General features: G+C 43.2%; 1 protein-coding gene across 1 annotated transcript; it reads right to left on the bottom strand.

The window, feature by feature from the left end:
• Nucleotides 1–15344: 15344 nt before the first annotated feature.
• Nucleotides 15345–16770, bottom strand: LOC123162112 (syntaxin-124-like). Its single transcript, XM_044579910.1, has 2 exons — nucleotides 16113–16770; nucleotides 15345–16003 (listed from the first exon to the last, which is right to left on the bottom strand). Exons 1-2 carry the CDS (start codon nucleotides 16722–16724, stop codon nucleotides 15518–15520), a joined length of 1098 nt encoding a protein of 365 aa, XP_044435845.1. The 5' UTR covers nucleotides 16725–16770; the 3' UTR covers nucleotides 15345–15517.
• Between the last annotated feature and the right edge of the window lie 946 nt (nucleotides 16771–17716).

Genomic DNA, 17716 nt, shown 5'->3' with positions numbered 1-17716 from the left:
AATTAGTGATAGCAGAGACATGTGAAGAATTTGTAATATTTGAAGCATTTGAACATTCAGGTGAAGAATTAGCAGATTCATGTTCAATGCACTTCAGACATGGAGGAACAAATTATTCCTGAGTAGCGCTGATTTGTTGAGCAAGTAATGAATTGCGCTCCTTCTGAAGATCTTCATAACTCACTCTTAGCTTCTCAAGATCTTGCTTTCTTTGAAGAAATTCATAAGAAAGCTTCTCGTGATCAGATAAGAGAGTGTTATGATGACTTTGAAGGTTGTCAAACTTAGACTGAAGTCTCTGAAGATTTTCAATTAAGTCTTTAGTGTGGTCCATTTCATCACCCAACATATCATCACTTTTGTCTAGCATGTTTTGAAGCTTTTCAATAGCCTTTTGTTGTTTCACAGCAATCTTAGCAAGTTTAGAGTAGCTGGGCTTAAGATTTTCATCAGATTCATCCTCACTTGATTCAGAGGAGGGGTATTTAGTTACCTTGGCACCCTTTGCCATGAAGCAATAGGTGGGAGCGTAGTCATCATTGCCTTCATCAACATTGTTGGTGTTGCCATTTTCTTCAGAGTTGAAGATAGACTTGCTGACAAATGCGGTAGCAAGAGCTAGACTTGCCATACCTGACTCAGACTCCTCGGATGCCTCCTCTTCCTCATGATCCTCAGATTCAGCCTCAGAATCCATTTCCTTGCCAATGAATGCCCGAGCCTTCTTGGAGCTGCTCTTCTTGTGAGATGAAGACTTTGAGGATTTTGATGATTAAGACTTTGAAGATTTCTTCTTCTTCTTGGCATCATCAGAACTGTAATCCTTGAATTTCTTCTTCTTTAATTCCTTGTCCCACTGAGGACAATCTTGAATGTAGTGACCAGGCTTCTTGCATTTGTGGCACAACCTTTTCTTGTAGTCACCGGATGAGGAATCGTTGCTCCTTGAGGATTTTCCAAAGTGACCACGTCTTGAGAACTTCTGAAATTTCTTCATGAGCAGTGCTAGTTCCTGGCTCAGTTCTTCAGGATCACCAAGGCTGCTGGTAGAGTCTTCTTCCTCAGACTTAGAGACTGCCTTGGCCTTCAGAGCACATGGTTTGCCATAGCTCGAACCATAGAGATCTCTCTTCTCAGCAAGCTAGAACTCATGAGTGTTTAGCCACTCGAGGATATCAGCGGGATCAAGCGACTTGTAATCAGCACGCTCTTGAATCATCAGTGCCAGAGTGTCAAATGAAGAATCGAGTGATCTCAGCAATTTCTTCACCATCTCATGGTCGGTGATATCAGTGGCGCCAAGCGCTTGAAGCTCATTTGAGATATCAGTGAGGCGATCGAAGGTTTGCTGAACATTTTCGTTGTCGAGTCTTTTGAAGCGGTTGAAGAGATTGCGAAGAACATCAACACGAGAGTCACGTTGAGTTGAGACTCCTTCGTTTACTTTGGAGAGCCTATCCCAGATAAGCTTAGCAGTTTCCAAAGCACTCACTCTACCATACTGCCCTTTACTCAGATGGCCACATATGATATTCTTCGCTTGAGAATTGAGTTGCTTGAATCTCTTCACATCAGCAGCATTCAAGGAAGGTGTGACTGAGGGAACACCATTTTCCACAACATACCAAAGATCGTTGTCAATTGCCTCAAGATGCATTCGCATCTTATTCTTCCAGTAGGAGTAGTACGTGCCATCGAAGGTAGGACACCCAGCAGAGACCTTGATCATACCCGCGGTCGACATAACTAGAACTCCAGGTGGTTAAACCAAAATCACACAGAACAAGGGAGTACCTTGCTCTGATACCAATTGAAAGTGCGTTATATCGACTAGAGGGGGGGGGGGTGAGTAGGCGATTTTTATGAATTCTTCACTGAGGAATTTGCTAGTGAGGAAATTCCTAAATGAAGAACTACTTGCAGCGGAATAAGTACTCAGAAAGGAACATAACAGAACAAAAGCATAGTCATCATGATGAAATGAAGATAAGCACAGAGTACAGAAAGCGTAAACACAGGATAACACAAGGAAGAAGACGGACAAACTGAAGAAATAGAACTGAGGAAATTGAGAAAGTCTTCAGTCAATGTCTTCAAACAGATATGAACAGGCACACAACAACATACATGAGGAATTTAAAGAGTTGAGGAAATAGAACCAGTAGCTCGATGAACACACTGATTTGGTAGACCAATTCCAACTGTTGTCTCAGTTGTACATCTGATTGGAGCGGTTGAGTATTAAAACTCAAGGACACCCAGTCCCGGACACACAGTCCTGACCGTGGTCTCCTTGAGCTAAAGTCACACAGACCTGCCCAATCACTCATGGTAAGTCTTTAGGTGACTTCCGAACCTTCACAAACTCGGTCACTCGGCGATCCACAATTCCTCTTGGATGCTCTAGACCTTGACGCCTAACCGTTTGGAAGAAGCACAGTCTTCAAAGGAAACAAGCGTCGGATCCATGCAGGATCAATCTCTTCAGTGATGCTCAATCACTTGGGGTTTTGTAGGTTTGGGTTTGGGATTTCCTCACTTGATGATTTTCACTCAAAGTCCTCGGAGGATGGGTTGCTCTGAAATGACAAGTGTCAGTTTCTCTCGGAGCAGCCAACCAACTAGTGGTTGTAGAGGGCGGCTATTTATAGCCGGGGAGCATCCCGACATGATAAGACATAAATGCCCTTGTCTGATATGACCGTTAGGTGGGTAGATATTTTGGGACAGCTGGCGCGTAGCACAACAACGGTCGGAATATTTGGGGTTCGAATTCCTCAGGGCTATCATGTTCCTCACTTGGTAGGCAATCTGCACTGGTGAATTCCTAACTCTTCAGTCAGAACAAATTCCTCAGAGACCAGAAGAACTTCGTCTCTGTCACTGAAGAATATGACTGAACTATGCGAGATTTCCAATGGCTTCACTCGAAGGGATTGGTAGGTGTAGGATTTTGAGTTGAGCATCACATGGAAACTTTTCCTTAGTATTTCCTCGACCCCCTTTAACAGTATGGTGTTTTCTATGACTCAAGAAATAGAAAATGAAACTATGAAAACAAAAGTCTTCATGCTTCATGTTCCTTGAATGATTACCAAGTCTTCAAGGTCACACCAATTTTTCACTTTCAAAGTCTTCAGAAAGTCTTCAGAAATCCAAAGTCTTCAGTTGAAGAACTTCATTTTTAGGGGTCGACTTTCTCTGTAAATATCAAACTCCTCATAGACTTATAGACCTGTGTATACTCACAAACGCATCAATACCTTAACCTATAAGTCTTCAATACACCAAAATCACTAAGGGTCACTAGATGCACTTACAATGTATTAGTGATAATATTTGACGATGTACGGACGCATGAGATGATTTACTTTTGCTTATTGAATGCATGCTAATTTGAGTCCTATAAGATATTTTGAAATGTATATCTTGTGTTGCTCAAATAGGATATGTGCTTGCCCAAGTGGTCGGTCATGTTTGTAGGTTACACCTTCGAGTGGCCTATGTTTTGCCGGAGTGTTGATTCATTTCCGTTCTGGCAAATTTCAGGCGCTCGATATGTCCTATTTTAGCAAAGGTCATGCCGGTTTTTTCCGTGAATTTTGGCATGACTTGTGCCAGAATATGTAGGAAATATCGAGTGCCCCGGATTTGTGTGTTGAGTATCCTGGTAGTTGTCTTCGATCGATTTTCAATTAATGTTTCAACTATGAACATAGGGAATGTCTAACGATGAAAAGGATTTCGATATTTGCAAATACTACGAAGACGAGCGCGACCTGTGCGACGGAATCTTCCTAGATGATGATAGGCGCTTCAGCATCAAGCTGGACGAGAACTTCGAAGTGGATACAGTAAGTCACAACGACAAGTCTTTTTTCATAATTAAGCATGACATCTACTTCATTTGCTTCAACTTATAATTTTTTTACTATTCTACTAGTGTATCCCCTGCCATGCAAGAGTTTTTGAATTAGATAAGATATGTTTCAGTTGTACTATGGAGGTAAAGTAAGTTTACTTGAAGACCGAGCATGGTTATATTTTCCATGCAAAATTATACAACGCAGACGACTACACCTATTTTGGATGCAAAATATGGCAATCACTATGCAAGACTTATGTATTTGAGCCTGATATGGTTATCACCTTTGATATTCGTTCAGAAGATGATATGAAGGTAATACCGACATCTGGGTCGATGTGCAGACGCCTCCAGTTATACCATTATGTGAGTTTCTCAACCATATTTATGTCTTTGTTATTGTTTATTCAAAAATAGTTGACAACTAATTTCTATTGTCAGCTTATTTCCATTCAAGCAAACACGTCCAGCGCTTGGTAGACAGGACCTACTACTGTCCCGGGGCTGAACTAAACTGCGAGGAGCTAAGTCATTATGTTTCATGGCTTGCGTATCTTGATACTGTCAAGACAAATTTTCTTCCTGCACTTAGAAATGTTAGTACTGAAAACGTGCAACCAGTAGTGTTCATAATGAACTACGGTCACATCTATTTAGGAAAGATGGTAAGATTTTTACTATTTGTCCTTAGTGCATCTTTTCCATACATTATTTTTAAGCTAAACTTCATTGCTAAGTATCTTACCATACGATGTTCTTCAACAGGGACTCCCGATAAATGTTGTGCCTCATGGGATCGGGACTAAAGGTACCATGAGTATTGTTAACTTACGACCAAGATATCCTACAATGCACTTTAGTGCATTCAGGATTAGCGACGAATTCTTAGTAGTGAAAGACTGGACCAAATTTGTGATGGAGGAGCGCAGAGAAGTACTAGGGGGAAGCAATCAGAAGCGCAACCCACGATTAGGAGACATGTTCATCTGCATGCTTGCTACGTCTTGAGCTTGCGTTGGTTTTCCTTGAAGAGGAAAGGGTGATGCAGCAATAGTAGCGTAAGTATTTCCCTCAGTTTTTGAGAACCAAGGTATCAATCCAGTAGGAGGCTCCTCACAAGTCCCACGCACCTACACAAACAAACAAAGAACTCGCAACCAACGCAATAAAGGGGTTGTCAATCCCTTCACGGCCACTTGCAAAAGTGAGATCTGATAGAGATAGTATGCTAAGATAAATATATTTTTGGTATTTTATAATATAGATTGAATAAGTAAAGATGCAAATAAAAGTAGATTGAAAGCTTATATGATAAAAGATAGACCCAGGGGCCATAGGTTTCACTAGTGTCTTCTCTCGAGATAGATTAAGTATTACGGTGGGTGAACAAATTACTGTCAAGCAATTGATAGAAAAGCGAATAACTATGAGATTATCTAGGCATGATCATGTATATAGGCATCACGTCCATGACAAGTAGACCGACTCCTGCCTGCATCTACTACTATTACTCCACACATCGACCGCTATCCAACATGCATCTAGAGTATTAAGTTCATAAGAACAGAGTAACACATTAAGAAAGATGACATGATGTAGAGGGATAAACTCATGCAATATGATATAAACCCCATCTTTTTACCCTCGATGGCAACAATACAATACGTGCCTTGCTGCCCCTGCTGTCACTGGGAAAAGACACCACAATATTGAACCCAAAGCTAAGCACTTCTCCCATTGCAAGAAAGATCAATCTAGTAGGCCAAACCAAACTGATAATTCGAAGAGACTTGCAAATATAACTCAATCATACATAAAAGAATTCAGAGGAGATTCAAATATTTCTCATAGATAAACTTCATCATAAACCCACAATTCATCGGATCTTGACAAACACACAGCAAAAAGAGTTACATCGAATAGATCTCCGAGAAGATCGAGGAGAACATGGTATTGAGATCCAAAAAGAGAGAACAAGCCATCTAGCTAATAACTATGGACCCGAAGGTCTGTGGTAAACTACTCAGAACTCATCGGAGGGGCTATGGTGTTGATGTAGAAGCCCTCCATGGTCGATTCCCCCTTCGGCGGAGCGCCGGCGAAGGCTCCAAGATGGGATCTCGCAGATACAGAAGGTTATGGTGGTGGAAATAGTTTTTTGTGGTCTGTCCTGATGTTTTCGGGGTATGTAGGTATATATAGGAGGAAGGAGTACGTCGGTGGACGCCCGAGGGGCCCACGAGACAGGGGGCACGCCCAGTAGGGGGGAGGGGGCACCCTCCACCCTCGTGGCCGCCTTGGCAGCTTCTTGACTTGCAGTCCAAGTCCTCTGGATCACGTTCGTTCCAAAAATCACGCTCCCGAAGGTTTCATTCCGTTTGGACTCCGTTTGATATTCCTTTTCTTAGAAACACTGAAATAGGCAAAAAAACAGCAATACGGGCTGGGCCTCCGGTTAGTAGGTTAGTCCCAAAAATGATATAAAAGTGTAAAGTAAAGCCCATAAACATTCAAAACGGGTAATATAATAGCATGGAACAATCAAAAATTATAGATACGTTGGAGACGTATCAATGCTCCAACTTGATGAAGGAGGAGAGCTACACATGTTTTATGTTATTTTACCTGAGAGAGAGCAGCGGGAGTGATTAGCTAGCTAGAAATGAGTTTGAAGATGATGATGTGCTACACTAGGACTATGATGATTAAATAGCTAGTGTTGGTGGTAATGACTATGATGATTATTATTAGCTAGTGTTAGTGGTGATTAGATAGCTACCTCATCTAGTGTTGGTGGTGATTAGCTAGCTAGAATGAGTTTGAAGATTATTATGTGCTACACTATGACTATGGTGATTAAATAAATACTGTTGGTGGTAATGACTATGATGATGATTAAATAGCTTGTGCTGGCGGATTCGAGTCAAGTGGAGGCAACATGTGGTGCACATCGAAAGTACTACTAGTCCAAACTAGATCAAGTTTGGATTAGTAGTATACTTTTGACATGCACCACATATTGCCTCCACTTGAACCTAATCCACCTTCATTTGACACACTGTTATGGACATAATGATATAAACCTCATAATTGGTATTGTACCAAAATTTGTATAACGGCGTACAAATACACTAAAAATAAAAAATAAATAAATAAAGAATACTAGTAGCGATGGATAGTAAACACGCTGCAACTAGCTAGATTAGCAGCAGCGCGGGAGAGAAGAAGCGCTGCTGCTATGTGTCTTAGCAGTAGCGCGTGTCACACGCGCTACTGCTAAGTAATAGCTGTAGCGCCTTATTAGTAGCGCGGCAGCACGCGCTACTAGTGGGCTTTAAACCCGCGCTACTACTAGGGTTTTCCCTAGTAGTGCAAGGACATTAAAGGTATAAGAAGTTTCCTTGGTCATGCCAGTTTTTATAGGAGGTTCATTAAGGACTTTTCTAAAATCTCTAGGCCTCTGACTAATTTATTGCAAAAAGACATTCCGTTTGTCTTTGATGATGATTGTATAGAAGCATTTGAAATACTTAAGAAAGCTTTGATCACTGCACCTATTGTTCAGCCACCTAATTGGAATTTACCCTTTGAAATTATGTGTGATGCTAGTGATTATGTTGTAGGTGTTGTGCTAGGGCAAAGAGTTGATAAGAAATTAAATGTTATCTAGTATGCTAGTAAAACTCTTGATACTGCCCAAAGAAATTATGCTACTACTGAAAAAGAATTCTTAGCAGTTGTATTTGCTTGTGATAAGTTCAGACCTTATATGGTTGATTCTAAAGTAACTATTCACACTGATCATGCTGCTATTAAATATCTTATGGAAAAGAAAGATGCTAAACCTAGACTTATTAGATGGGTTCTCTTGCTTCAAGAATTTGATTTGCATATTGTTGATAGAAAGGGAGCTGAGAACCCCATTGCAGACAACTTGTCTAGGCTAGAGAATGTTCTTGATGACCCACTACCTATTGATGATAGCTTTCCTGATGAACATTTAGCGGTCATTAATGCTTCTCGTACTGCTCCATGGTATGCTAATTATGCTAATTACATTGTTGCTAAATTTATACCACCTAGTTTCACATACCAGCAAAAGAAAAAGTTCTTTTATGATTTAAGACATTACTTCTGGGATGACCCACACCTTTATAAAGAAGGAGTAGATGGTGTTATTAGATGTTGTGTACCTGAGCATGAACAAGAACATATCCTACGCAAGTGTCACTCCTAACCATATGGAGGACACCACGCTGGAGATAGAACTACACATAAGGTATTGCAATCCAGTTTTTATTGGCCTACTCTCTTCAAAGATGCTTGTAAATTTGTCTTGTCTTGTGATGAATGTAAAAGAATTGGTAATATTAGTAGACGCCAAGAAATGCCTATGAATTATTCTTTTGTTATTGAACCATTTGATGTTTGGGGCTTTGATTATGTGGGACCTTTTCCTGCCTCTAATGGGTATACACATATTTTAGTTGTTGTTGATTACGTTACTAAGTGGGTAGAAGCTATTCCAACTAGTAGTGCTGATCATAACACCTCTATTAAGATGCTTAAATAAGTTATTTTTCCGAGGTTTGGAGTCCCTAGATATCTCATGACTGATGGTGGTTCACATTTTATTCATGGTGCTTTTCGTAAAATGCTTGCTAAGTATGATGTTAATCATAGAATTGCATCTCCTTATCACCCACAGTCTAGCGGTCAAGTAGAGTTGAGTAATAGAGAGCTCAAATTAATTTTGCAAAAGACTGTTAATAGATCTAGAAAGAATTGGTCCAAGAAACTTGATGATGCATTACGGGCCTATAGAACTGCATATAAAAATCCTATGGGTATGTCTCCGTATAAGATGGTTTATGGAAAAGCATGTCACTTACCTCTTGAACTTGAACATAAAGCATATTGAGCTATTAAAGAGCTCAATTATGATTTGAAACTTGCCGGTGAGAAGAGGTTATTTGACATTAGCTCACTTGATGAATGGAGAACCCAAGCCTATGAGAATGCCAAGTTGTTTAAAGAAAAAGTTAAAAGATGGCATGATAAAAGAATACAAAAGCGTGAGTTTAACGTAGGTGATTATGTGTTGCTATTCAACTCTCGTTTAAGATTTTTTGCAGGAAAACTTCTCTCTAAATGGGAAGGTCCTTACGTTATCGAGGAGGTCTATCGTTCCGGTGCCATAAAAATCAACAACTTCGAAGGCACAAGTCCGAGGGTGGTGAACGGTCGAAGAATCAAACATTATATCTCAGGTAATCCTATCAATGTTGAAACTAATATTATTGAAACCGTAACCCCGGAGGAATACATAAGGGACACTTTCCAGAATGTTTCAGACTCCGAAAAGGAATAGGTATGTGGTACGGTAAGTAAACCGACTCCAAAACAGTTCTAATGGCATTTTTTCTCCGTTTTGGAATATTTAAGAATTTTGGAAAGCAAGAAGTAATCCGGGAAGGACACGAGGCCTCCAAGAGGATGGAGGGCGCTCCCACCCTTACTGGGCGCCCCCCTGTCTCGTGGGCACCTCGTGTGCCTCCCGGACTCCGTTTTCTTGCACGTTACTTCTTTTGGTCGGTAAAAATTCATTATATAATCTCCCGAAGGTTTTGACCACCGTATCACGCAAAAATCTTTTGTTTTCGTTTCGAGTTGTTTTTTTGATAGATCTAGAGAATCATGACGTAACCCTCCTTCAACCATGAAGACAAGGATGCTTGGCTATTGAAGATAGAGCTGAAAAGAGAAGAACCGGAGGAGATCAACAAGGATGAAAGGATTAAGAAGGCCATGGAGGATCAAGCTCCGACGGCGGAAGAAGAAAACATCCCTCAACCTCTACCTAACCTCTTTACCCCAACTGAGATCGAAGCTTTCAAGATGATTGAGTTAGCTCGTATACAAAACAAGTATCTCAGACAGGAAAATATTTTGTTGAAGGATCATATCGTCGGACTCAAGGGCATTATCCGCAAGTTGGAGGAGCTTTTACACTCGATGTGCGATTATCCACCATCATCATCACCACCTTCATCACCTCCGAGGACATAATCACATGGGCATGGGCACTCCCCTTGGCAACTGCCAAGCTTGGGGGAGGTGCCCCGGTATCGTATCACCATCACACTCCTATCTTTACCGTTTTACTTAATTCGATCCTTTTAGTAATATCTTGATCTAGTAGAATAAAGCTTTGGTATGAATTAGTTTTGAGTTTTGCTTTGTGATCCCTTTATGTAATCGAGTCCGTGAACTATCTATAATAAAGATTAGTGTTGAGTCAAGGGCTTTGCTATGATCTTGATAAAATAGAAAGAATACAAAGAATAAAAGAGTTCATATTGATCTTACGGATAGTAATGACTTCACATATAAAGAGTATGAGGCATAAAAGTTGTTGAGAGTTGACAAACATAGTTTTGGTCATCATTGCAATTAATAGGAAGTAATAAAGAAAGAGAGGTTCTCACATATAAATATACTATCTTGGACATCTTTTATAATTGTGAGCACTCATTAAGTATGACATGCTAAAGAGTTGATGTTGGACAAGGAAGACAACATAATAGGTTATGTTCTCTTACATCTTAGTTAAAGTATATTGTCATGGATCGTCCAACATGTTGAGCTTGCCTTTCCTCCTCATGCTAGCCAAATTCCTTGCAACAAGTAGATATACTACTTGTGCTTCCAAATATCCTTAAACCCAGTTTTGCCATGAGAGTCCACCATACCTACCCATGGATTGAGTAAGATCCTTCAAGTAAGTTGTCATGTTGCAAGCAATAAAAATTGCTCTCTAAATATGTATGACTTATTAGTGCGGAGAAAATAAGCTTTATACGATCATGTGATATGGAAGTAATAAAAGCGACGGACTGCATAATAAAGGTTCATATCACAAGTGGCAATATAAAGTGATGTTCTTTTGAATTAAGATTTTGTGCATCCAACCCTAAAAGCACATGACAACCTCTGCTTCCCTCTGCGAAGGGCCTATCTTTTACTTTATGTCTTTTACTTTATGCAAGAGTCAAGGTGATCTTCACCTTTCCCTTTTTCAGTTTATCCTTTTGCATCATCCAAGGTTTAAGCTTGGGGGAGTTGATACGCCCATTTTGCATCATGCTTTTATATCGATATTTATTGCATTATGGGCTGTTATTACACGTTATGTCACAATACTTATGGCTATTCTCTCTTATTTTACAAGGTTTATCATGAAGAGGGAGAATGCCGGCAGCTGGGATTTTGGCTAGAAAAGGAGCAAATATTGGAAACCTATTATGCATAGCTCCAAAAGTCCTGAAACTCTACGAAAGTCATTTTTGGAATTAATAAGAATTATTGAGCAAAGAAAGTACCAGGGGGGCCCACACCCTGGCCAGGAGGGTGGGGGGCGCCCCCCTACTAGGTGCGCCCCTATCTCATGGGCCCCCTGGTGGCCCTCCGGTGCCCATCTTCTGCTATATGAAGGCTTTTACCCTGGAAAAAAATCATAAGCAAGCTTACGGGATGAAACTCTGCCGCCACGAGGCGGAACCTTGGCGGAACCAATCTAGGGCTCCGGCGGAGCTGTTATGCCGGGGAAACTTCCCTCCGGGAGGGGGAAATCATCACCATCGTCATCACCAACAATCCTCTCATCGGGAGGGGGGCAATCTCCATCAACATCTTCACCAGCACCATCTCCTCTCAAATCCTAGTTCATCTCTTGTATCCAATCTTGTATCCAAAACCACAAATTGGTACCCGTGGGTTGCTAGTAGTGTTGATTACTCCTTGTAGTTGATGCTAATTGGTTTACTTGGTGGAAGATCATATGTTCAGATCCTTAATGCATATTAATACTCCTTTGATCATGAACATGAATATGCTTTGTGAGTAGTTACGTTTGTTCCCGAGGACATGGGTGAAGTCTTTCTATTAGTAGTCATGTGAATTTGGTATTCGTTCGATATTTTGATGAGATGTATGTTGTCTCTCCTCTAGTTGTGTTATGTGAACGTCGACTACATGATACTTCACCATTATTTGGGCCTAGAGGAAGGCATTGGGAAGTAATAAGTATATGATGGGTTGCTAGAGTGGCAGAAGCTTAAACCCTAGTTTATGCGTTGCTTCGTAAGGGGCTGATTTGGATCCACTAGTTTCATGCTATGGTTAGGTTTACCTTAATACTTATTTTGTAGTTGCCGATGCTTGCAATAGAGGTTAATCATAAGTGGGATGCTTGTAAAAGAAAAGGCAGTACCCAAGCACCGGTCCACCCACATATCAAATTATCAAAGTAACGAACGCGAATCATATGAGCGTGATGAAACTAGCTTGACGATAATTCCCATGTGTCCTCGGGAGCGCTTTTCTCCTTATAAGAAATTGTCCAGGCTTGTCCTTTGCTACAAAAAGGATTGGGTCACCTTGCTGCACCTTATTTACTTTCATTACTTGTTACCCATTACAAATTATCTTATCACAAAACTATCCGTTACCTACAATTTCAGTGCTCGTAGAGAATACCTTACTGAAAACCGCTTGTCATTTCCTTCTGCTCCTCGTTGGGTTCGACACTCTTACTTATCGAAAGGACTATGATAGATCCCCTATACTTGTGGGTCATCAGCGCCCACACGCCCGCACGCTCAGAGGGCTCCGCCCCCGCAACCACGCCCGTTAACCCGTAGGCCCGTGCCCGCTAGGCCCCCCTGCCTATGGCAAAGGGCCCCCACCCCCCTAAACGTTTAAAATAATAATAAAAAAATAAAAAAATAAAAAAAATACTAATTAACTTAACTTAACTTAATTAATTAAGCCTAATTAATTAACCTTCTTAGATTAGCGAAATCACTAGATTAGCTGGAACTAAAATTAATTAGTCAAACAAAGAATGACAGGGGCCCCCACCCCCTGTTGACCAGTCAAAGTTTGACTGGTCAACTAGGACCCCCTGGACCCGCTTGTCAGACACAGGTACGCTTCTGTGTACACTTGTGGGTGCACGTAGCATTTTGACTTTTATTTTTCGAATTAAAGGTAATTTCAGAAAATGGATAAAACTTTGAAAATCGTAGAAGATAATCCGTAACTCGGATGGAAAAACTTTGTACATGAAAGTTGCTCAGAACAAAGAGACGAATCTGAATGCGCAGTCCGTTTGCTCACCACACGTCCCTAGCATAGCGAAGGTGCAACATTTTTCCTCTGGTTCATCTGTCCGAAAACGCGAAATACCGGGGATACTTTCCTTGATGTTTCCCTCCTGCGCCCACCTACTACCGCGTTAGGGCACACCTAACACCGCTCGTTGTCATGTCATGTATCATCATGCATATGTTTGCATTATATTTATTGTTTCTCCCCCTCTTCTCTCGCTAAACACCGAGATCGACGCTGCTGCTACCCAGTACAACTACGGAGTTGACGACCCCTCCTTGCCAGAGCAACCAGGCAAGCCCCCCTTGATTACCAGATATCGCCTATTCTTCTCTCTACTGCTTGCATTAGGGTAGTATAGCATGTTACAGCTTTCGATTAATCCTATTATGCTGCATAGCCTGTCATTGTTGCTACAACTATTGATACCTTACCCGCAATCCTAAATGCTTAGTATAGGATGCTAGTTTACCATCAGTGGCCCTACATTCTTGTCCGTCTGCCATGCTATACTATCGGGTCGTGATCACTCGGGAGGTGATCACGGGTATATATTATACATATATACATACAGGCCCTGGTCGATGTCCATAATTACTTCAAAATAACACGCTTAACGAGATCTTGGTATTTGATCTGAGTCTGGCCACTGGCCTATAAGCAGTAACCAACTACGCGAAAACAGCTATGGGCACTCGACGTCGTGGTATCAGCCGAAGCCTTCTTGACGTCAGTGACTGAGCGGCGCGCGTCGGGTTGGACCGCGCAACACAACTTCCTTTGTAATTGAGGTTGCTAGGTCTTCTCACCGGCCGCGTACGCAACGTGCAGGTGTGCAATGGGCGATGGGCCCAGACCCCTGTGCGCATAGGATTTAGACCGGCGTGCTGACCTCTCTATTGTGCCTAGGTAGGGCTGCGACATGTTGATCTTCCGAGGCCGGGCATGACGCAGGAAAGTGTGTCCGGCCAGAGGAATCGAGCGTGTTGGGAAATGTGGTGCACCCCTGCAGGGAAGTTTATCTATTCGAATAGTCGTGTCCCTCGGTAAAAGGACGACCCGGAGTTGTACCTTGACCTTATGATAACTAGAACCGGATACTTAATAAAACACACCGAGACAAGTTCCAGAGACATCCCGTGATTGCTTTCCCATAGGGCGACGAAGGGAGGATCGCCGGGTAGGGTTATGCTATGCGATGATACCTGGCGGACTTCAATCTACTCTCTTCTACATGCTACAAGATGGAGACTGCCAGAAGCGTAGTCTTCGATAAGACTAGCTATCCCCCTCTTATTCTGGCATTCTGCAGTTCAGTCCACCGATATTGCCTTTTTACACATATACCCATGCATATGTAGTGTAGCTCCTTGCTTGCGAGTACTTTGTATGAGTACTCACGGTTGCTTTGCTCCCTCTTTTCCCCCTTTTTCCCTCTTCTCGGATGCCGCAACCAGACGTAGGAGCCCAGGAGGCAGATGCCACTGTCGATGACAACTCCTACTACACTGGAGCTGCCTACTACTACGTGCAGGCCGCTGACGACGACCAGGAGTAGTTTAGGAGGATCCAAGGCAGGAGGCTCGCGCCTCTTTCGATATGTATCCCAGTTTGTGCTAGCCATCTTATGGCAACTTATTTAACTTATGTCTGTACTCAGATATTGTTGCTTCCGCTGACTCGTCTATGTTCGAGCACTTGTATTCGAGCCCTCGAGGCCCCCGGCTTGTAATATGATGCTAGAATGACTTATTTTACTTTAGAGTTGTGTTGTGATATCTTTCCGTGAGTCTCTGATCTTGATCGTACACGTTTGCGTGCATGATTAGTGTACGATTGAATCGGGGGCGTCATAATATTCCTTGATTGCGGTGTTTTAGTTTTGTTGTATGTTTGTTCAGTTTGTCTAATTCACATCTAGATGTTTTCTAAGGATGTCATATCTAAGCTCCCACAAATAAGGTAGCAACAAGGAACAAAAAAAAGTTAGGACAAAAAAAACTAGACCACAAACATAGTGGGCATCAAGTTAGATGTGACTTAATTATGTCACATATAGATGTGTCCTAGACAGACCCATGTTTATTATCCTTTTTTTAGAAAGGAGGCATCTGACCGGCCTTAAACTGAGGCCCTTAAGTTCCTCGATTGAGTTTGTTACTTAAATAACTCAAAATTAATTCATGCCAGCTCGTCTGGATCTATTTTTCAAGAGAAAAAGAGAGAGACATAATTTACAGTATTCTCGATTGAAAAAAAAGCTTGATCAAGAATTAAACTGGTACATCACTACAATATACATCCTCCCTGTGTTTTCTCAATCATGTAGTACAAAGTTTTGTAGGCTACATCTACGAAAATGAAGTGCACCGCTGGAAACGAAAACGAAAACAAAGTCCTTGACAGTGTGATCAGTCACAGATTAAAAGTGTGGAGCAGGGGAGGGGGCAGGGTTTTCACATGGACGACGTCCGGTGGAAATCATCTGAGCGTCAAGATGTGGAGGTTGATGAGCACCGGCGTGACGACGACGACGACGAGCGCGATGCCCCCGATGACGGCGAAGCACATCCATTTGCGGGTGTCCTTCTGGATCTCGTGCGCCTGCTCCAGCTCGACGGTGCCCCGGCGCACGAAGGAGCTGGCGTGCGCGACGTGGCTCTCGATGTCGTTGAGCTGGTGCCCCTGCGCCTCGACGAGCGCCGCCATGTCAAGGAACACCTGGTGCAGGTCCATGAGGCTGCGCTCGATGTCCTTGACAGCGTCGTGCCGCTCCTGGATCTCCGAGATGGTGTCCATCACCTGCCCGCGCCCCTGGTCCTGGATCGCCTTCTGCAGGAACGACTCGCTCTCCCCGGACGAGATGAGCGAGTCGATCGTGCTCTCCTCCGCGTGCTCGCCCGTCACCGTGAAGTACCGCCGCGCCACCGTCTCCTTGTACTCCGCCGCCATCTTCGCCCTCAGCCCCTGCGCGGAATAGAGCATGCACCGGCAACGCCACAGGTTCTCGTCATTCATGCACATATATTCACGCCCGAGGCGTCCAATGCAAGCATGTTTAGACGGATCAAATTACCTGGAAGTCGTCCATGATATCCTTGAGCTTCTTGCCGAGGCCGGCGACGACAGAGGTGCGGGTTCGGTCGACGGAGGACCCGGGGCCCCAGTCGGGCGCCTTGCGGGAGTTGGCGTTGTCGCGCTCGAGCGCCTCGAGCTTGGCCTTGACGGCCTTGGCGCGCTTGAGCACCTGCTCGACGTCGCCGTCCATGCGGGAGCGGAGGGCCTTGATGGTGCGGGCGTCGTGCGCCGTCTTGGTCTCCTCGTTGGTGGACTGCAGCCGCTTGTGCAGGGTCTCGAAGCCCTTTAAGTCCTCCTTCACAGCCTCCACGTCCGAGAAGAACTGGTCCAGGTTCGCGCCGTTCATGCCGCCGGCCTCCATGTCGGCCGACGACGTCTCCGGGTTCGCGTCCGCATACTTCTTGAACGAGTTCGTCGAGAAAAGGTCGTTCATCTTGGACGCTAATTGACGGAGTGCGCAACCAAGAACGCCGACCGAAACGCGGCGGCAGCTGAGCGTACGCACGGCAAGGCGGAACGTGGGACACCGGGAGGGGATTGAGTTTGGAAGAATGGCAATGGCTTGCCGCTCCCGGGAAGGCGTAGGTCCAAGAAACGAGCAATCGATCATCAACGTGTTGTGAAGAAAGGAAGGTCTCCCTCTCCCGTAGGAGGGATGCTCTCTCTCTCCCTATTTGTGGCAGCATGGCATGAACGGCTTCTCCTTGTCTTCCCGGGGTCTTCGTCTAGTCATTTTTACCACCGGTGACTTCTTTGTTGTTAGCGTCACTTTTATTTTACTTTGAAATCACCTTTATTTTATATTTTCCTAAAAAGCAAGTACTCCCTTCCATCCATATTACTTGTCGCTGCTTTAGTTGTTTTACATTTCGCACGCAGTCGAATTTCCATTAGTTGGATTTGGGCGTGCATATCAGAGCATGACTCCTATATTTTTGTCCAAGCCACTTTGCTTTTATACAGGTTTCTCTCGAACCGGCTCGTATTCGAGAGCGGTGATGGATATGTCCTCTGTTTCTGAATCCTTTATGGCCTTCACCTGTCATTCCTCTTCGTCCCGCGCGGGGAATTTTGTAGAAGCCTCTCATTTTGTCAGTTCAGTATGTCTATAAACACACATGATTTGCCTTGATGTTTTACATGTGAGAGCTTTCTAATCAGTGATAGAAACATGGCATATAGTTCAATAATGTCAGGATCATGGGCCTCCGACATAAAAAAAAATTGAATGAGAAGGTGGTCGGGATTCGATTAACTGTCGTGTGGATTCAGTGTCGCTTTGTGCATTGGGATGTTTGTTCCGCTAGTTGAGGACATGGTGCATGTCGTAGGTAGTTTTCTTTACTGGATAGGTGAAACATGTTGAGTTACGATCTATGTTCCATCGGCGAAGGTACTGTAGGCCATCTTGCCTGAGTTATGGGAGGGGGGTTGTTGAATACCAAGGGACCCTAATCGGAGCTTGGTGTGAAGGATTCATCCTCTCGTGGTAAGTTTTTGATCTCGGATCCAACAACAACTTGTTAGAAGGAGGGTTGCTCACATTTTAAACTTGAACTTGAATTTCAACCTTCAGTAGATATGACTGTTGGTATTAATGTC

This window comes from Triticum aestivum, chromosome 7B (assembly GCF_018294505.1).
Source record: "Triticum aestivum cultivar Chinese Spring chromosome 7B, IWGSC CS RefSeq v2.1, whole genome shotgun sequence".
In the NCBI taxonomy this organism is placed as follows: Eukaryota; Viridiplantae; Streptophyta; class Magnoliopsida; order Poales; family Poaceae; genus Triticum; species Triticum aestivum.
This window is presented reverse-complemented; position numbering and strand designations above follow the sequence as displayed.

Bases quoted from the DNA above. Each gene is read 5' to 3' on its own strand.
- LOC123162112 (XM_044579910.1), bottom strand. From the start codon at position 16,724: ATGATCGATTGCTCGTTTCTTGGACCTACGCCTTCCCGGGAGCGGCAA. The intron at 16,004-16,112 runs GTAATTTGATCC...TATTCCGCGCAG, and splicing joins ATATCATGGACGACTTCCAG to GGGCTGAGGGCGAAGATGGC.